We start from the raw sequence: 21,785 nt of genomic DNA on the forward strand, positions 1-21,785 counted from the left end.
CAAGTTGTAAGTCTGGATTTAAGACCCTTGGTTTAATCTAACAACAAAATTTAAGTGGAACCAAGTAAATATGACAACTGAATATAAAACATTTTCTATGACCAATAAATGTTTCAGCTCGTCTTGATGCTGCAACAGAGGAATACATTTTTCTTTTTTTTTTCTCTCTTCCATGGAGGCAACCTGATAATAGGGCAGTAAAACACAGAACCCTGGTTTCTTCAAGTTAATGATTTCTGGAAGTATGCAAGTTTTATATCTGGGGAGTGAAAATAAACATAAAAAGAAAAGATACCAATTAGTGTAAGTAGAAGCAAAGGCATGTATCTTGACATGAATAACCTCAATTTCAGGTTAAGAGCTGCCTGTTTGGCACAAATGCTCTAAATACAAGGGATTAACTTCATTATTTGAAAATGTACAGTTATATGTATTTGTATTAAGTTGATGGGCTTTGGGGCTGTTATTGGATGTGTGTATTTTTTAATGTTTTTTTTATTAAAACAAAAAGTATTTTAAAATGTAATGCAGCTTCCAAGGTTGATAAATGTATAACAGATTAATCTGCCAAACATTAGTGGGTGCATGTATTACAAAAGATGGAATTAAACATTTAAAAACACTGCCATATATAATAGCTGGGAATAATGACGTTTTACCATACTGGTGACACTTTCCATATCTTGGAATGTGAATGGCTTCACAGGTATAGAAAAAGAAAAAATATGTAATTGTATTTAGAAATGCAGAGTGCAAATAATGCTACAGGAGACATACTTGGAAGGAACTCGGCATGTGAATTTGATAAAGGATTTCAGGGTGGATATTGTGTAGAAAATCAGGGACAAAGGAAAAGGTGTACTTGTATTAATTACTAGAGGAGCACAGGTGCTAATAGAGGAGGAGAAAAAAAGATAATGGCAGATTTGTAGCAGCAAGAGGCTACTGTCAAGTAATGAGGATTGCACTGGCATTTATTTATATTGCACCTAAAACTTTTATTTTGGAGCTTAAAAAATTGGGTGAAATCAACTTTTAGCAGATAATGTAGTTGAAGACTCAATTTTAATTTGCAACAGTGAGGATGTGTCGGGGGGGGGGGGGCTATACAGGAAAATATAACAAAGGAAAGGAGGATACATTTCTGAACAAATTTATGAAAATATTTGGTATGAAGTATTTGAAATCAGTAGCAGGAAGTCAGAGAATTTACCTATTCCCCAAGGTACAGCAACTGTGGTTGATTTGATAGAAATTATATAGGTTCTTTGGTGTTTACTAGGCTAACTACCGCAATGGCCTTTTTAAGCCTAGCCATGCATCCCAAATCTCTGGCAAGTTCTGATACCATTGTAATCATGGGCCTGGGAGATGAACCAATTATAGGTTACCTGTTTGCATTAGAGACATAGGTGCCAAATCAGGGATGAATCTCCAGTTTCCCATCCAATTGTCCTAAGTTGCACTTGAATTGGGTTAGGCAGAAGCTGTAAGTACCTGTAGTTATACCTGCATGCCTGTTACAGTCCCTTGGCCCACAACTCCTTTTTAGACCAATGAGAATGTTAATCCCAGTCTCCATGAATGGAAGTTGGACACCAAACTCTGGCACAGACGTGGGTCCTGAATGTGGATATGTTATCAAGTAACTAGTTGAGGACGTTCTGCTGTAGCTTCTCGTGCAGGTAAGCCTGAGACTGTGTGCGTGTGTTTTTTAGGCCACTGGAATAGGAAACTTCAATATACTTTTCCTCCCTTTATTCTACCCTTCTTCCAGTGGTCCTCCCATAAAAGCAAGAAGTGGTGAAGCTGATGTTTTTCCAATAGTTCCATTTTTGCCAGGATATCCCTGGTGTCAGGTGATATAGTAAAGAGGATCTGCTACTTCTAATCTCTAGCTGCTTTCTTTGTGCAAGGGGATGTCCTGTTACTCCCAATCCTAAAAGATTTATAGATAGCAGGAATGACAGAGAGAGACCCGATCTGTGCTTGGGGTCCTTTCCCAAAAGACATCACCTCTTTACAACAAGCAGAGGTCAGCTCCTCTCTTTTAATTCATCAATAATGGTTAATTGTGCTGACTGAAATTATTGGGGTTAATGTTTTGGGGAGAAGATATAATCTTGCTGTTATGTTTTATTAATTTCTCAGTCCTTATATGTTATGATTTAAGTATTTAGTGCTACTCAGGAGAATTTTTTTTTAAATCTGGTTCAGTATGATTATGTTTAGTGGAAATGCAGTTTTTCTCTCCTGGGACAGCTGTTACTTTGGAAACATTTCCAGTTTTATTAGATCTGGTTCTAAGCTTGGTTATTCCTACCTGGTCAAGGTATCAGCAAGGGAATGTAATCTTGATGTGGTTTGGATCAGTACTGAGTAATCATTTTGTAAGATTGAATATGGACTTGGATTCTCATAATTTGTGTTTATTGGGAAGTTGAAAAAGGAAAAAAAAAAGAGTTTTGTAGAAGTATAATTCTTCATCACTGAAATATTATCAAGTAGGATATTCGGCATGTTAAAGTAGAAAATTGGAATGGACAGGTAGCTGTGGAAGGTAATGTTAGCTTGCTGAGACATTTTTATGAATATGTTCTCTTATTAATCATTTTGTTCCAAAGGCAATATCAGTTGTGTGTAAAAAAAAAAAAAAAAAAAAAAAAAAGTGTGAAGTAAGTTCTATAGCTAGGGAGGAAGTGAAAACTCATTAGCTGAGGTGTAAGATAATGTGTAATAAAAAAAAAAGTCAGAAGATTAGGAGTAGATGTAGGTGTTTGATAAGGTCTAGTAGAAGGAAATAAGAGTACAAGTTGCAACATATACCACTGAATGGTTCACACAGCTTATCTAGATCTCGCCAAGGCTTTTGACACCATCCCCTGGAATTATAGATAAGCTCACTAACTAGGTATAAATCCCTATGTCACAAGATGGGTTGCCAACTGGCTAACGGACAGAACCCACACTGTGAAAGTAGCGGATTCCAAATCCGACATCAGACCAGTGACAAGTGGAGTACCACAGGGTTCAGTCCTGGGTCTTCTCCTGTTTGGTATCTACTTCTCTGAAGTGCAGGCCAACACAGAAGGTCTTTGGCTAATAAAGTTTTCAGATGACTGCAAACTAGGAGCCATAATCGAAACTCCTAACAATGTGGACAAACTACAAAAGGGCCTCAATGAGACAGATACCTGGTGTCAAAGCCATGGCCTGAAGCTCAATGCCAAAAAGTGTATTGTCATCCCCTTTGGTAAAAACTCTGTACCCATGAACTACCACATAGCTGGTAGTCTACTTAATGCCGAAAATGTGATGAGACCTTGGGACACAGGTGGACAGTAGTCTCTCCTTTGATAATCACATCGCCACAGTGGTCAGGAAATCCTTCTATGTGGCTCATCTCATCACAAAAGGATTCTCATCTAGAAAAAAAGAGGTCATTGTTCCCCTCTACTCATCACTCATTAGACCCATTATAGAGTACAACACCCCTTTTGGTATGTACCTCACAAGACATCTGCAACAACTGGAAAGACCACAGAAATACCTCACAAAGAGGATTACTGGCCTCAAACATATGCCCTATGCAGACCGTCTCAAAAAACTACAGCTTTACTCCATCGCATATCGCCTACTTGGGGGCGATCTCTGCCTAACATACAAAGCTATGTCAAACCCAGAGCTGTTGGACATGCTCCACTTAAAGAAATCCCAATTCCCTCTGAGCTACATGCTCTAGGGACCTTAACCTTGTCACCACAATAAACAGAACATGCTGGAGGGATAGATTCCTGTCCCAGAGACTTCCCATACTCTGGAACAGACTACCTATCTATGTCAGAGCTCCTCATTAGCACTCAAGAAAAATCTTGATGATTGGATGGGAAATGGGAAATTCACCCCAGGGATCACTTCTGTGGCTCTGCTCGACAGGGGCTCAGGAAAATAATTTTCTTGGGTGGCGAAAGCCAGGGTTAATTTTTTGGCTAGGCTTGTATGGGCCCTAGGGCCGATAGCCTAGTACCTACCTATGAACCTATTGTATAAAAAAAAAAGGCTCTTTCTAGGTACTACTAGCTGTTATTATCTGTTATGTTGTCATTAGCTGTTAGGATTATCAAGTCTGGTGTAATAGTCACAGATGCATCTTAGTTGGTAGAGTTATTTGCAGACTTTTCTTACTTTTCAAATGACTCCGCTTTCTCCAGTTTTGATTTCAACAAGCACAGTTAGACCTGCCTGATTTATAAATCAGGATTTAGTGGTTTCTGCACAAAGTACAAGTAAATTGTACTCATCAGCTGGCCCTACAATGGGCTATACAGTTATAAAAGCTCTAAAGCACTATTAACCTGTCTATGCTGGTTATATCATTTGGTTTGCAAGAGGGGGTCTGTTCCACATATATGGAAAACTGCAGTATTTTCATGTAAGAATTGATAGGAGCGTAGAATACTACAGTGACCTGGAAATAAGTAGAAGAAACTGGAATGAGACTAGAATTAATGTATTTCTTTTAATTACCCAGAACTGTGATGAACAGGTGCCAGTCTCTCCTTTATGTGCCAGGTTTTCTTGTGCTTTTCAGAGTAAAGTCTGCAAACACTGTAGTTTGGTTAAGAATGTTTTATTATGTACAGTGGCGGTAGATGTCAACAATATCAGAATCAAATGAGTCTCCCCTAACAGTGATAAACTGAAATAGACTGCATATATGATAGCCGTAACTTCTGCACACATTATACTTGGAATTATTCCTTTCCTCCTGAATAGTATAATATTCTGGAATGTTGCATATTTGACCCGACTTCTGCACACTGCACCAAACTTCAGACGGTTGCACAGTAGTGACTTTCTGCTTATCGGTCTGAAAGAACTAAAGCGACTCATTGTCTGAAGCATCTCCTAATAATAGCAAACCCTGTACTTTTCTACACACCTCTTTTAACTTTGGTTCCCAAGCTTGTTTGCACTTAATGTAGGATGTTTTTCATGTATATTTATTTATCCTTTCACCATGTGGCTGTGTTGACCAGACCTTGTAATCTGGGCCTGCATATATCTGTTTGTTTTTCCTTTTAATGAATGCAGTTGCTTTGTGGTTTGGGTTTGAAATGCTGGACATTGCATATGTTTCCAAGTGGTCTGCAAGTCAACAATGAAGGAAAAAATAGCTGAGCTTGCTTTTTACTTCTCTCTTGAGAAGACCCCCCCCCCCACATATTGGTTATTATGGTGAGTACTTCAGTTTTACTCTGGCATCTGTATTAGAAATGCTGCATGTTTGTAGGATAGTAGCATTTCAGAGTACTTCTCTACATTTTTCAAATGACTGATGAAAGTAAAATAGCTATGTTAAGAGTCAACTAACTTTCTTTATCATCTTTGATCTTTCCATTTAGGCCTCCAGCCAGGCACAGATTACAGAATTTACATCTACACTCTGAATGGAAATTCTCGCAGCCCCTCAGTCCTCCTCAGTGCTTCTACAAGTAATTAATTTTTTTACGATTAAATTGATTTTGAACATGGCAATCAGAGCATTTATAGAGAGACAATTTTTCAGTTTTATGTTCCCCCTGATTTTAAATGACAATTGCTGTGTGAAAACTAAGAATTCACTTGTGTGCAACATAGTAATACATTTTCTCACCACAGTTAACTACCTTATAATTTACTGCAGGGAATTGAGTCTCTGGTGTTTGACAAGTATGTGTGAACAGATGGGTAGAATCCCAAAGCTAAAAAAAGGGGTGGTAGGCACTAGGTGGAACTAGGAGGAGCCAGGATGCCCTGCAAGACTGCAGTGGCAAAGCCTGCTCTAGTTTTGGAGTATAATGGTAGGTGGTAGTGCTTGGAGAAGGTATGTACAGAACTCCAAGTGGCTGCTTCCAAAATATCTTTGGTAGGAACTCCTCTGAGGAAAGCTGCAGAGATAGCTGTGGCCCTTGTGGAGTGAGATCTGATGCCTGCAGGTACAGTTTTACCATGAAAAGAGTAACAAAAGCGTATGCAGTGGGCTATCCATTTTGAGATTGTCTGTTTGGAAATTGGCTTCCCTTGAGCTCCTGTAGCATAGGACACAGAGTTGTTCTGATTTTCTGAAAGGCTTTGTTCTGTCCAAATAATAACACAACTGTCTGTGGATGTCCAAGGAATGTAGTAGTCTCTCCCCTTTGTTTTGAGGATTAGGGTAAAAGGTAGGTAAGTGGATAGCCTGATTCAAAGCTACCCTGGATACCACCTTTGGCATAAAGGACGGGTTGGTTCGTAAGGAAACTCTGTCCTGATGGAAAATGATGAAAGGCTGCACAGCCATGAGGGCTTGTAGTTCCGATACCCTGCGAGCTGAGGTGATAGCCAGAAGGAAGGCTGTTTTCCAGGACAAATATTGCAAATCTGTTGAGGCAGCTGGCTCAAAAGGAGGCAAGGTCAGCTTTTCTAGAATTAAACTGAGGTCCCAAGCAGGTATTGGTTGTTTCCTTGGGGGTTTTATGAAGGATAAAACCCATTTTATATAAGCGTTTAATATTGACTGCAATTTGAGTTAACAGCATTAGACAGGTAGATATGTATGATTCTTCCTTTAGTATTCTCTAGAAAGTGCTATTCAGTTTGTTAGCATTTCAGTTGCGCACCTTATATGGAAGTATACATTATATTATATACTGTTTACTCTGATGTGGTAGGCTTCAACTCTTTATTTTATCCAGGGGCCATTGTAAGTACATCAGATTTCAGTATGGCATTATTTACAAAAATTTCATTTTGTTTCCTTTCAAGTTGCAGTCAACTGCTGTGTATTGTATGCATGATTTAGTGACTGTAGTAACAAGTGTCCCACTTAGATTGGTCATCTACAGTCTGTCACCAGTTCATTCTTTGAACACCTACTAACCCTTTTGCCAGATGTCATTCATTTGATAACTGATCTGTCCATTTTCATCCATGACCCAAGCCAAAAATAGTTGGGAGTGTTGTAATGTACATACCAAGAAGATTTAACTTGATGTTGATAGTACTTGATTTAATACAACACTGTGACATTATGGCTGCACAGTGAAATGCTTGACATACAAGTGAGATTAAAAAAAAAAATCAGTGTAAGTGAAAACGTTGCAAAGAAATAGTGAACACACAGATAATGATGTCCAAAGTCTTTTATAGTTGAGCGCTTTTGACCTGAGTTAGGTTGTCTTCTGAACCAACCCTGTTGAACAGAGTTATACACACCCAACTTTTATACATGACCAGTCACAAAGAACAAACAATTAAAATAGATTTTTACTTTAAAAACTAACAAATATTAACTGATCCTATTAACAGTAATTTTAATATAACAAATGTAGTGAACCACCTTGTAATTAGCATTATTAAGTCCTGGTGGGGTTTAAGTATTAAACATAATTTGCCACTTAAGTTCTTTGTACCCCTCCCCCTTTTCGCCATTGATGTCAGTGGAAACAAAATCTATAACACAAAACAAAAACTTCTTGGACTGATTACAGTCCATAGAATGTTTTCCTATAGAATTGTCTTTGTTAATTTTAACAGCATAATGATCATAAATGGGTATATTTAATTCCCTATTAGTTTTTCCTGTGTAAAATGCTTCACAGGACAAGCATTCTGCTAAATAAACAACATAATTGGATGTGCATGTGATAAATTATGGAACACTGTTTTGTCAGTGATCTTATTAATGAAGTATGAACTTTCTGAAATGCATCTACACATTGAACAATTATGACATTTAAAGTGTCCCTTTTGTTTCCATTTGCCTCTGAATCCACATCTAAAATATTCTTAAGTTTACAACCTTTTTTATTAATAAATAAGGGCTTCAAACCTATTGCCTTATTAATTTCTTCCTTTACACTGAATATTTTCCAGTAGTTGTGAATGACCTTTTTTGATAGCCTCACTCTCTGAGTGTACTAATGACATTGGTACTGTCCAATCTTTGTTTTTGCTGTTCTTTTTTTCTCCCATTTATCAATGTCTTTGATTTTACTTCTCTTACTATATGATACCCTCTATACAAAATTATGTTGTGTAATGCTATTAGAGTTTGAACATCATTGTCTGTGTTCTCTATTTCTCTCGGTGGTTGGTTTTTTTTCAATATTTCTTTTTTCCAACATTGAGAGTACTGTTCACTTTTTTCTTATAACTGAAAAGGTCAGAAACCAGTAAAGTTATGATATTGGTAGTGGGCATTCTGAGCTGTTGGGCTAGGAAACAAAATTAATTCTAAAATGAATTTTCAAAATGAAACCAGGACCTTTAAAAATCCTGACGGGTAACACCACAGCAACGATGTATGTATTCTCAAGCAGGCCAGAAGTGTCTATATTACCCAATCAAAAGTTTAGGTTAGCAAATACCTAAACGTCGATCTGGTAATATCGAAAAATGAAGACAGCGAACGGCCGATTTAACATAGGGAATTAATTCCCTTGGCCGCAAAAAAAAAAAAAAAATTAAACCAAAATGAATTTGGAGGCTTCGCCTCTCACACCCCACCTAACTAAATATACCAACTCCGAGATTGCTCTATAGTGGGGAATGGGGCAAAATCCATATAACAGCCAAGGGAATTTTCCCTATGTTAAATCATCTGCATTTTTTTGCTTTTGCTGTTACCAGATCGACATTTAGGTATTCGCTAACCTAAACGTTCGATCAAGTAATAGGAACCTGGCCAGAAAAACAGGTACCAGAAAGTCTGCTGTTCCTTAGTAGAAAAGGCTTTCTGTTTGGTATGAATCTAAACTGCTCAACTAAGACTGTTCTTATTCTCACAAAGAAGGCTTGCCCTAATCTTCTAACAAGGGTACATGGTTCTGCTATTTCATTTCTTCTTCAGATCCCTACATGAAGGAACTCCTCAAGGGGATTTTGTACACATCAGCCAAGAGGTACCCTGTATGTTACTGGAACTAGGAGTCCTCTGCAGCCATCAGAATGCTCATCTGAAAAGCCACTCTTGGAAGCCCTGACTCGTCCTTGTTGCTTTCCCTCATGTGGAAGGTGCTAGGTCTTCCTATTCACTGTAAGGCCATCAGTAAAAAAAGACAAACTGCATAAAACAAAAACATTATGGTAAATGAACAAACTCCTCCGATATTTAATGTTCTGTAGTTCTATCTCGCCTTCAGTCTTATACATGGGTTTGGAGCTGATCCTTGGCTCCGACTCTGCCTTTTTACAAGTTCAAAGTCTTCAAGTTGGTTCGTGGCTAGGTAGGTATCCCATGGTGCACCAGTACAATCCTCAGATCTCATTTGCCACATCGATGAGTTCGGATGTGCTGCTTCTTGGCCGTGGCTAAGTAAGACATTTTGCAGATTTTTTGGCTAAATTCTACTGTTTTTTTTTCATATTTAGATAGCTTTATATAGCTCTTACTAGTGTTGTTTTTGTAGTTAGTTTAGCAAAGCATTTACTGGGTTTCTTCTTGTGTTAAATTTTCTGTGGACAGATGGCTGTTGGCCTTTGTTCTCGTTGGTATCCTGTGTACCAGTTAGTTTTTCACTGGTCGTTGCTTTATATATTCTAATAGTTTAGATATTGTTAATATTAGTGGTTGTAAGCAATTTGAGCGTAGTTTAGACTGTGCGTGCAGTGTTTTGTAAAATTTAGATAAGCTTTCTTAGTTTAAAATAAATAGCTTTTGCTTGCAGAGCTCTCTGCATTGTTGTATTTGCAGTTAGAATGGGGTTTTTGACCTTTGTTCTCTTTCTCTGATTTATTAGAGATTGCCTTTTCTCTCCGATGCATGTGTGAGACTGTTTAAAATTGTCTTTCTAAACCTTTTCCTTTTCTAGATCCATTTTAGTTAGAAGACCTAGGTTTTCTCCCTTCTTTCTTTAACCAGGGCTAGGCCCATTTAAGTTAGAGGATCTAGTCCTCGTGGTTGTGTGTCTGCTAGTACTTTAAGGGCTAGGCCTATTTAAGTTAGAGGGCCTAGTCCTCCCATTTTCCCTTTCTTCTCTGTGTGTCTGATTGGCAATCTTCTGTGAGATGTCTAAGGAGGTCAAGAATCATGAGCCCTCTGGCTTTAAAAAGTGTGTGAAATGTTCACAGAAATGTCTATAATGGATGGCCACAGTAACTGTGTATAGTGTCTTGGGGCCATCCATTTACAGGAAACATGCCTGTTTTGTCACTCATTTAGTGCCAGGGTATTGCAGGAGAGAAAGAACAAACTTGTATTAAAAGGTCTCCTTAAGCCCTCCTTTGAGGAAGATCAGGCTAGCACTTCCTCCTCTTCTAAGTCACATGGATCTAAAAAGGTCGGAACCACCTCTCAAAATTTCTAAAAACTGATAAATCTGCTGCCTCCTTGGCTCCACTGAGTCCGGAGCCGATCAAGGGTACTATTACTACCACTATGGCTACAGTGTCGACCCCAGGTAGTTTGGAGATGACCACTGATAGCAGACATCGGAGCCAGTCTACGGATCCCTTACCAATCTCCCCTACATTAAGGTCACCCATACTACAGAGATCCCCATCTCCCACACTGTCTTGCAGATCTTCCAGGAGCTTATTGGAAGATTATGTGGAGAGAGTAGTACTGAGACTCTTGAAGTTATCTGCCTTGCCTAAAATGTTGGCTCCATCCCAGTCCGTTCCGGGGCCACTTGAGTCTGTTACCCCTTCTGCGTTTCCTCTTCCGAGCCGTGCTGGACCCTATATCTATCTCAAAGCCAATGGCATCCTCAGTCTTCTCAGAGCCAAGGAGGTCTTCAGAGCCAGAGAGATCGGCATTTGAGATGAAGAGTATGCTGTCCTGATAATCAGCTCCTACCAGGGGTACCGACACTGTTTCCCCTCGGGCACGTACTTCTGTCTCAGCACCTACTCCCTCCTTGGACAGCAGAGACCCACAGCCTCAGGACTCTTCCCCCCCCCCCTTGCTTGTGGCCCCCATTCTCCCGAGACCTCCCTGGAATATCCTTCCGAAGAGCTCCCATGGAAGAGGACATGCACGAGGAAGCATGTAGACTCCCAGGACGAGTCTCTTACCTCTGACACTGACCTCGAGGAGTCAGAAGGGTCCCCCAAGTCCTCTGATGATGTCTCCTTTGTAGACATCTTCGCGATCCTTAAGCAGAGGTGCAGCTGGCCCACTGTCACCCCTTGTGATGAGTCGGTGTACCTGAAGGCTTTCGGGTCTCAACCTTCAGCCTTTTGGGTGTCTTCATCCTTCGAACTGTTACAGTTCAGTTGGAAGGTGTGGGATACTCCTGATGCCATGGAGCCAGTCCCCAGGAGACCAAATAAATTACTGTCAGCTCCCAGGGAGTAGGAATTTTTGTCAAAGGGTGTTCCCGTAGATGCCATGGTGGTGGCCACTAAGAAGGAGCTAGTGGTGACTTCTGTCCATCCGCCTAATAAAGAATCTCCAATGATGGACAGTAATGAGACGCATATCTTTTTGTCAGCAGCATTTACTCTGATAGCTGAACTACCTAACACACTTTGTGAGGCTTCAGAGAGATCTCCTTAAGGAGTTAGGAGAGACTCTAGAAGGTACATCAACTGAGGGAGTCCCTGAGAAGGTGTCTGCCCAGTTGTCCACCTTGAATTCTATTGTTAACTTGTCCATGAGGCTCATCTCTTACGCAGCTGATGGAGCGAGCAAATCAGTGGGTGCAGGAGTTTCCCTAAGGAGGCATTCCTGGATGCGCTTGTGTAATTTTGTGGAATCGTTCAAGTCTACCTTTACCAATGCGCCCTTTGATGGTTCTTCATTGTTTGGACCTAAGGTTAAGGACACACTCACCCAGTGTGAGCAAGAAGGGAAAATGCACACTGCCTTGTGAGTACATTTTCCCGTCCCCTCTAGACTGTATCCCAAGGGTCAGAGAGGTGGTAAAATGTGGATCAAGAAGTCCCAGAGGTTTTTCCAGGATGCACAGGGTGACTTCTCCTTCAGAGGAGGAGGAGGAAATGGTAGACGTCGCCCTAGAGGCAGGGCCGAACCACAAAACCAGGGAGGCCGTGATTTTTTTCGGGGATGGCCCTACCAGTGCTCCTGATGTGGGGGCCAGACTGTGCTTCTCTGGAGCCAGTCAGAGGTCACATTTCTTTGTATCCGGAAACTTGGCTAAGTGTCACTAAAGGCAGATGGGTACAAAGAATTATCACCAGAGGTTGTTCCATATCCTTTTCTCTGCCACCTCATGTCCCCAAGAGGATCCCGGATGTTCCACCCAATCACAGGGATCAAGCAACTGTGGAGTTCAGCAAGTAGCTGGCAGAAAGAGTCATCCAAACCATTCCCACTGACCGAATAGGATTTGGAACTTACTCAAGATTCTTTTTAGTGCCAAAACGTACAGGGGACTGGAGGCCCATCTTGGACCTCAGCAAATTAAACAAATCCATAAAGGAGGATAAGTTCCGAATGGTGACACTGCAGTCTATACTCCCGTTACTAGGGAAAGATACTTGGATGTGCTTAGTACCACATAAAAATAGACAGGGTGTTGAGGAGTCATCTATGCTTCAAGCTGGGAGCCAGTCACTACCAGTTTCGTGCTCTGCCCTTTGGTCTCACCACAGCCACGAGGGTGTTCGTGTATGGCAATAGTGACAACTCACCTGAGACATCGAGGATTCCAGGTGTTTCCTTATCTGGATGACTAGCTCGTGACCGCCCCCACCAGGCATCTACTTCTTCAGACCAGGGACGCTACTATGCAACTTAATGCCCAGTTGAGGATTACTATAAACTGGGAAAAATCTGCCTTATTGCCCTCTCAATTTGTGACTTTTATAGTTGCAGAAATAGACAGTAGCCATGTTGGCTCATCTTCCAGTAGAAAGGGCACAAAATCTTGTACTTAAGATACAGTCTTCTCACTCTCCGAAAAGTCAAGACCAAGACTGTGCTGAAGCTTCTAGGGATCATGGCTTCTACCATACTACTTAGTGCTGCTAGCCAGACTATACATGCAGATTCTTCAGTGGCTCCTGTCGTCCCAGTGGTCCTTCCAACATCTGCCTTAACTCACCACATTCTGTTAACAGATTCTTGCAAGAAGGACCTCATTTGGTGGATTAAACCTAATCAGTTAACCACAGGAACTCCATTTGTCCCTCACCTACCTGTTGCCACTGTGACCACGGATGCCTCACAGGGTGGGGCATTATCTAGGCAGAACTGTCCAAGGCACATGACAAGATCACAAGGCTCACCTGCATATCCATGTTCTAGAGATGAGGGCAGTGCTCTTGGCGTTCCAAGCACTTCACGATCTTCTTCTTCTTGGGATGATTGCAATACAGTCAGGCATGTCGGTAGTATGGTATATCAACAAGCAAGGCAGAACCAGATCATACCCCCTTTGTCAAGAGATCATTCGAGTTTGGAAGTGGGTGATTTCTTCCCAGCGCTTTCTGGTGACAATGCACATCCCGGGGACAACCAACGTGATAGCCGACAAACTTGGCTGGGCAATTTTGATGCCTCACGAGTGGTCTCTGAAGCAGGAAATAGCTGAGCAGATTTTCCACAGATGGGGACAGCTTTGCTGTGATCTCTTTGCTAGCCCAATCAATGCCAAATGCAGAAGCTATTTCTCTTTCATCCCCCCTCAGGGGGAGTCACCGAGAGACTCACTTGTTCACGATTGGCCTCTGGGTCTCCTTTATGCTGTCCCTCCCTTTCATCTCATATCCAAGGTGATTCAGAAAGCGAAACTGCTGGGAAGCAAACTGATCTTCATTACTCCTGGGCTTGACAAGTTTGGTTCCCTTTTCTTGGGCCTCACCTATTAGATGATCCTTGGAATCTGGACCCAGTGCTGGATCTCTTGACGCACATGTCAGGCTCGTTTCACCCTCAATTTGACAGCCTGGCTGCTCCAGTTCCATCCCTAGTCCAGCTTCATGATTTCTCATCCTCCATGACTCTTATCCTTACATCTTCTCATAAACCCTGCACTATGAAATTATATTCCAGTAAATGGAGGAGGTTCTCAGTCTGGGCTGAGGAAAGGAATGTTGACCCTTACACTGCTTCTTTTCCGGTGGTTTTGCAATTCTTGTCTGAACTTTTCCACCAGGGATCTGTGGCTGACATCAGACCGATGTCAGAAAAAGTTGATAATTGTATTTCTTGTGGAAAGCAAATACCTCATAAGGATTTTCATTCTTACGGTCTTCCTTGCCTAGGCCCTGATCACAATGTTACTGGTTGTTGGTTTTGTGCTCGATTTAACCAATGCGCTATTAAGCATCTGTATGATTTTGCTTTAAACTTTTTTGGACGCCGGTTTAATTATCCTGAAATGTCAGGATAGCCATCCGACTACCAGAGTTTGCAAAAAATGCAAAGTAAAGAATAGAGAAAAACAACCGAGGCCCAAAACCGACGACAAAGCTTCTCCAAAGCCAGTCGCCGGTTCTCAGTGAGGTGCTTTCGCAGTCCCTGACGCCCACTACTTCAGAATCGCAGGCCGCTACCGACTCCCACGTGGAGTCTGCCATGCCGCTGGATACACAAGGTATTGGAGCCTCGGACGCTAATCCCTCAGATGAGTCCGGAGCCTCTGAGAAGATACCAGCTTCTGAGGGTGTATTGAGACCTAAACATTTTTACATTAAAACATCAGCTTCAAAGGCAAAGACTAAAGCACCTTCTAAAGCAAGGAAACAAACTCAAGAGCCACGTGGACAGGCATCTATGCCCAGAAAACATATGCTCAAAATGGCCGAAGACTTTATTACCTTGATCAGGGGTTCCCATCCCCCTCCTGATAAGAGGCCTAGGCAAGACCCTGACTATTATTCTTCAGATCAGGTTTCTATTTCTTCTGATTCCTCTTCTGATCAGGAATATTCTCCCCCCATGAGGATTCTGATGCTGAAGAATTTATACCTTCAGCATCTCCTCCTGAGGATTATTCCTTTGGGGAAACCTTGCATACCATGAGGGAGCATTTCCACTGGGAAAGCCAAGATTTTTCAGAATCTAAAAAGAGGCTCAGGGATTTTCTTTTACTACCTCAGCACAGGCCATTCCACCTGTGTTAGACATTGTTGATGATGTGTTTTCGGAGTCTAGTTTGACCCCTGACCCAGGGTTGCCAGATTTCCAGCAACGCAGGTAGGGACAAAAAAAAAAAAAAAAGGTCTCACGTCAAAGTGAAGACCAAAAAAAAAATGCGCATTAAAGAACTAAAGAACTGAGCTCACTCTGCCTGCAATAAACACAGAGCTTCTCTTGTTTAATGCATTGCAGTTCCGCATTAAACACGAGAAGCTCCGTGTTTAGCGATTTTTGATTGGCCCGTATACCGGCATATAGGCCAATCAAAAATCGCTAAACACGGAGCTTCTCGTGTTTAATACGGAACACAAGAAGCTCCGTGTTTAGCAATTTTTGATTGGCCCGTATGCCAGGTATACGGGTCAATCAAAAAAACAAAGTGGAGGCTGGCCGGGATTTAAACCGGCAGGGCGGACTCGGGATCAGGCTACTGATCTCGGAACAGTCCCGCCCAAATAGGGACGTCTGGCAACCCTGCCCCTGACTCCTTACCCCCAGCTCCTGTTAAGCCTGACAGATATTACAGGGTTCCTGACTCACACAAATATCTTTTTAAAAACCCTGCTGCTGACCCAGAAACTATTTCACAAGGCCTTGACAGCAAAAAACCCAACCCCCTCTGACAGAGATTCAAGGGCACTGGATAGATAGGGAAAAAAGGTTTACACATCTGCAACTTTGGCTATAAGGGCCTTAAACTGTCAATTTCATATGCTCAAGTATCAGCAACATCTCATGGGATTGCTTAAATAAAAAATGATGTTAAATTCTGAATGTGCTGAAAACAAGGAAATGCAGGATTCATTGCATGCGGCAGAACAAGTTGGAAAGCATAATTTTCAATGTGGTTTTGATTCTTTGGAGGCCTCCTGCAGGGCCGCAGTTATGGGTTCTGTAATTAGGAGGCATGCTTGGTTAAAGGAACAAAATCTGCATGATCATGTTAGTTAAATTACTAGATGCACCTTTACAGCATGATACTTTGTTTGGTGTTAAGGCAGAAGAGGTGTTAAAGAAAATGGAAGACAAAGCTAAATCTAGGCAAACTGTTAAAGATTTTTTTACAAGTACAGCCACCTAGGTTTAGTAGACGCTGGCCTACAAAAAATTGGTACTTTCCTGTGTCAGACAGACCTCAAAGGGGCAGATCCAGACACCCTAGGGGCAGACCCCAGGCACTAGGTTCTTATAGGTCAAAACAATGGGGTGCTTCTACCTCCGTAGCTGGAGAAGATAAAGCACAAACATACAGAAAGCAGTCCCAATGACTTTCCCCTGTCTGCACCAAGCACTTATCTTCTGGCAGCACCCCTAGGGGGAAATTAGCACTTTTTGCTCAAAATTGGCACATTATAACCCAGGACAAGTGGGTTCTAAATAGTGTCACAAGGCTACAAATTCCATTTCCATACTCTGCCAAAGGCAAACAGCTGGCCAGATCTGCCAAAAAATCAATGGGCAGAGGCACAAAAACAAGTTTCATCCCTCATGAACATGGGGGCCATTCAGCAAGTACCAGAGCAAGAGCAGGGGCAATGATTTTACTAGACTGTTCTTGGTACCCAGAAAGGACAAAGCCTGGTGGCCGATACTGGAACTATCTATTCTGAACACATTCCTGGATAGTCCAAAATTCAAAATGTTGACTTTGCAGCAGCTTCTGCCCATGCTGGGCAAGAATGCTTGGCTTGTGACTTTAGACCTAAAAGAGGCATACCTACATGTTGCAATCAGACAATTGTGCAGAAGATACCTCAGATTCAAGGCTGGTTCAATGCATTACCAATTCTCTGCACTGCCCTTTGGCTTATCTACTGCACCCAGGTTTTTTACAAAGTGCCTGGCACCAGTATTTGCATTCTGCAGACAAACAGAAATACAAATATATCTTACTTGGACAACTGTCTAATTCAAGCCGAGAACAAGGACATTCTTCTTCAACATCTGGCATTTGTGAAAAGACTTCTAACATTGCTAGGGTACACAGTCAACAAAAAGAAATCAAAACTAGTACCCTCTCAAGAGATAACATTCCTGGGTGCAAGCTTGAATACAGCTGCCCAGATGGTTTATCTCACGCCAGACAAACAAAGGCAACTGACTACCTATTTTAAAATGTTGTCAACAAAGGCCCAGTTATCTGCAAGAAAAATTCTGCAGGCTTTGGGCTTCATGGCATCCTGCATCGTACTACTTCCATATGCAAGACTGCATATAAGGAAACTTCAGTGGTACCTAAAGTGTCTGGACTCAACATTGCCACATCCTGGAAACAATGATTACTCTCATTCCCTGCCTGCAACAGGAGTTTCAATGGTGAGCAAAGACTTGTCACCAGAACAAGGGACAGCCATTCACATTACCCCCAGCCAGGCAGACACTAACAACGGATGCATCAGATTATGCCTGGGGGGCCCACATGGCAGGAAGATGCATTCAGGGCACATGGACCTCAAACCAAATGCATCTACATATCAATCAAAAAGAGATGCTAGCTGTTCAAAATGCCCTGACAGCCTTCAAGGACCTACTTCATCTGGGACAACTACTGATAGACAACACCACAGTCATGTGGTATATAAACAAGCGGGGGGGGCACACATTCTTACCCCCTTTGCAGACTAGCCATGATATTGTGGAACACATCTTTGACTTACCAAGTACATCTGCAGGCACAATCCCTGCCAGGAAAGGAAAAATACTCTGGCAGTCGAACTAAGCAGAAACATCATGGATCCCTACGAGTGGCAGCTGGATCCACAAGTCTTCAGCATGATAAGGAAATGAGGATGCCCAGACATCTGTTTGCCTCCCCTCACAACTACCATCTAAAAAGATTCTGCACAAGGACTGATCACAGACAAGCATGGAAAGTGGACGCCCTATCTTTCAGCTGGAAAAATATATCAATATATTCCTTTCCTCCACTTTCTCTCCTCCCCAAGGTACTCCTAAAGGTCAGACAGGAGAAGCCAAACATGATGCTGATTGCCCAAGACTGGCCCCGCCAGTACTGGTATCCAATCCTAAGGAACTTGTCTCTATGCCCAGCTTTGTCCCAACAAAACAAGATCCTGCACAGCCAACTCAGGACATTAAACCTGGCAGCATGGCGGATAATGTAGTCATACAAAAACCACCACTCAGTAAAGCTGTGATGGATGTCATTCTGGAAGCCAGAAGGCCTAGTACTAGAAAGTCTTATGCTGGAAAATGGAAGAGATTATGTGCTTGGAACCAGGCACACGGAACTGATACAACTGTACCAAATATTCCTCAGATTTTGCAATACTTAACTGAGATGCTGGACAAAGGCCTATCTTTTTCATCAATTAAAATTCATGCCTCTGCCATTTCGGCTCATTACAATACAGATCCATTATTTTTTTTCTCATCCATAATTAAAGCAGTACCTCAGAGGAGCCAAAATTTAAGGCCTCCAAGGAGATCACCAATACCTGCATGGGACCTCAACTATGTCTTGGAAAAGATCACCCTGCCTCCTTTTGAGCCAGCTGCTACTGCTGATATAAAGTTTTTATCTTGGAAAACGGCTCTGCTTCTAGCAATTACTTCTGCAAGACTAGTTTCAGAGCTACAGGTGCTCATGGCTGGTGGAACCTTTTATCCAGACAGGGGGTCTCTGAGTACAAACCCAAAATTTATGCCTAAAGTGGTATCCAGTATGGCTCTTAACCAAACTATTCATCTGCCAACTTTTTATCCAAATCCACAGAACAAGGGGGAGAGAATTCTGCATTCTTTGGATGTACACAGACAGCTTAGATTCTACTTGGACAGAACCAAAGCTTTCAGGAAGACAGAGCAATTACTAGTGGCATTTGCTGCAGGATCACAAGGAAAGGCCATCTCAAAGCAGACTGTTTCTAAGTGGATAGGCCACTGCAATCGTTTCTGCTATTTACACCATGGCAAGCCAGTACCTGAGGGCACTAGGCCACATTCCACCAGAGCTGCAGCTATTTGGAGTTCAGTGCACACCTTTACAGAGCATTATCATCTGCCACTCTACTCTTAAATCCAGGGCAGGCTTCGCCACTGCAGTTCTGCAGGGCCCTCATAGCTGCTCCTAATGCTCTTTAGCTCCAGCCTCCCAACCATAGCTTTGGGACTCTACCCAAATGTAAAGACTGCAACAGTGAAACACGAAGAACATAGTACAGTTGTGTACACATACCATAAATGTAGATGTTGGAGGGTATTCACTGTTGCAGTCCAGGTTACCCACCCGCCATCCCTCTTTTTTCTATCAATCTTATCTTTCCTTCTCTGATTTATACAACCTATGTGGTGTATTTGCTTATAGATGAAGGTAAAATTTATATTGGTGCATTTATTGAGATATATATATATATATATATATATATGTGTGTGTGTATTTAAGTCCTTTTTAGGGGGCCCCTGACGTCTGGGGCAAGAAAAACTGAAGAAAATGGCGTCGGCTGCTTCTTTTATACCCCTGACGACCTGATGTCAGGGAAGGGGCGACAGCAGCCGATGCAGGACCCAAGACTTTGGAATTCAGGCCGGTTGAGGGCAACCTGCCAGCAGGATTACCCAAATGTAATGAGTGCGACAGTGAATCCACTCAAACATCTACATTTATGGTAAGTGTACACAACTGTACTTTCTCTCTCCTGCTACTACTTGTCACAGTTTTCAGTAGGGCTGGTCACGTACACCTAGGAGATGGATGAACTCATGGTCCATGATGCAAGAAGGACTTGAGTACAGTACTGGCTAATGATTTTTTTTATACCACTGACTTATTGATGTCATGTAGGGGTGCATCTGCTGTCTGTGGATGGTGAAATTCTGTGTTTTCAGGCCAACTCCTGACTTCTGCAGACAGGGTAGCAGTAAATCCCAGGACTCAGTACTGCAGTACATACTAGAGCATTAATTGTTTAACAAATATATTCTGGCTTCTTTGGAGCAACATGTCAGTGTCCTCCTATTCATATGCTGCTGTATTCATGACATCAGGGAGTTTGCCTCTGGTGGTCTCATATGTCCGACTGTTATACAAAAGTTAAATGCTACTGTTAGGGTGCGCATGACGTCCTGCGCCTCTCTCAGATGTCAGTCGTAACTGGACATTGGTTGTAAAGTGGACATCAGCACACACGTCTTCGAACTTCTCTGCTGCCTGTGTGACTGCCAGCTCCAGTCGTCGCATTGCCAGAAGAAGCTTTTTCTACATCCGACTTCGGATAAGTACCCCTTAGGGGTTTTCTGATGTCCTTCAAGAATGCAACTGCAGTCATAACATATGGGTTGTCCTGCCTCAGGCAGCCCTCAGTCGGCCGAATTCCAAAGTCTGGGTCTGGCGTTGGCTAGTGTCACCTCCTCTCCGACGTCACAACGGCTGGAGTATAAAGGCATCGGCCGACGCCATCTTCAGTCTTTCTTGCCGCGCGGTGCCCGAAGCAGAAGCAGTTCGCAAGTGCCGGTCGGTTAGCTCCTGTGTTTTCAGTACCGAAGTCATCTAAAAGCTAAGTACCCCATTGGGGAACATTTATTCTTGCCTCAGCCGATGTCAGAACAAATTGAGAAAGTTAATAATTGTTTGTCTTGTGGTAAACAAATACCTCATAAGGACTTCCATTCTCTCTGCCTTCCTTGCCTGGGCCCAGACCACGACGTCTCGGCCTGTGCTGCCTGTGCTTGCTTTAATAAGCGCACTCTCAGGCGCCGGGCAGAATTCGCCGAGGACTTTTTCGGTGAATCTTTTGCGTATATCATGCCGTCGGATCAACCAACAACCCAATCTGCTAAAAAACGCAAGGACCGGGACCGACATCCTCGGCCCGCGTCCACTACCGATGCTACTCCCAAACCCTCTGCTAGTGCTCCGGTCCCTTCGGAAGTGGTAAATCAACCGCTCCAAGCTGACGACACAGCGTTAACACGACCTTCTGTCTCGGAGATCTCTCCGGTGCCAGTTGTTGATTTTCCTCCGGAAACCGAAGTTCTGGATCTACCCGACACCATTTCTGTGGACAAGGTTACGCCTGCACGTGGGGCTGCTAGGCCTCCTGTATCCATGTCCATCAAGGCCTTTGCATGTGCTAAGGCTGCCAGTCAGGCCAAGGCCCATCCTAAACCTACTGCCCAGGCCCCCTTCTTCTGATAAGCAGATCATGTCTCTGGCTACTGATATTTTTTCCCTTATCAGGGGGTCTCAGCCTCATCCGGACAGGGGTTCTCAGCCACCTGCAGAGAAAAGGTCTAGAACTGAGCAGGTGGACGACCTCTCTTCGGATTAAGCCTCTGGGGATTCTGAACATTCTGATACCAAAGAAGAATCCTTCCAGGCCTACGAGGACTCTGATGCTGAGGAATCAATTCCCTCTGCCTCCCCTCCAGAGGATTTCTCATTTGGTGAAGTCCTGCATTCCATGAGGGAACATTTTCAATGGCAGGGTCAGGAATTCTCTGACTCCAGGAAAAGGCTTCATACCTTCCTCAAGCTTCCCCAGCACAGACCTTTGGCTATTCCACCTGTTATGGATGTTTTAGATGATGATTTCTCTGACTCCAGTGCTAACCCTGATTCTCTTCCTCCTGCTCCTGTCAAGCCGGACAGATATTATAGGGTCCCTGACACTCACAAGCACCTTTTTAAGGCCCACTCTGTGGATCTAGAAACTATTTCACAGGGCCCCAAGGGAGTGGCTACCTCCTCTGCCAA

General features: G+C 42.6%; 1 protein-coding gene across 1 annotated transcript in view; it reads left to right on the forward strand.

Moving 5' to 3' along the window:
- The window catches only part of FN1 (fibronectin 1), a gene marked incomplete in the record, with an annotated part of 4,425,379 nt that overhangs the window by 3,581,959 nt on the left and 821,635 nt on the right, over positions 1-21,785 (forward strand). Inside the window, 1 exon segment of the mRNA XM_044060668.1 lies at positions 5,406-5,495. Within this exon segment, the coding sequence (XP_043916603.1) occupies positions 5,406-5,495 (90 nt within the window).

The sequence above is a fragment of the Protopterus annectens genome, chromosome 2.part0, assembly GCF_019279795.1.
Source record: "Protopterus annectens isolate FY-2018-M chromosome 2.part0, PAN1.0, whole genome shotgun sequence".
Taxonomy (NCBI): Eukaryota; Metazoa; Chordata; order Ceratodontiformes; family Protopteridae; genus Protopterus; species Protopterus annectens.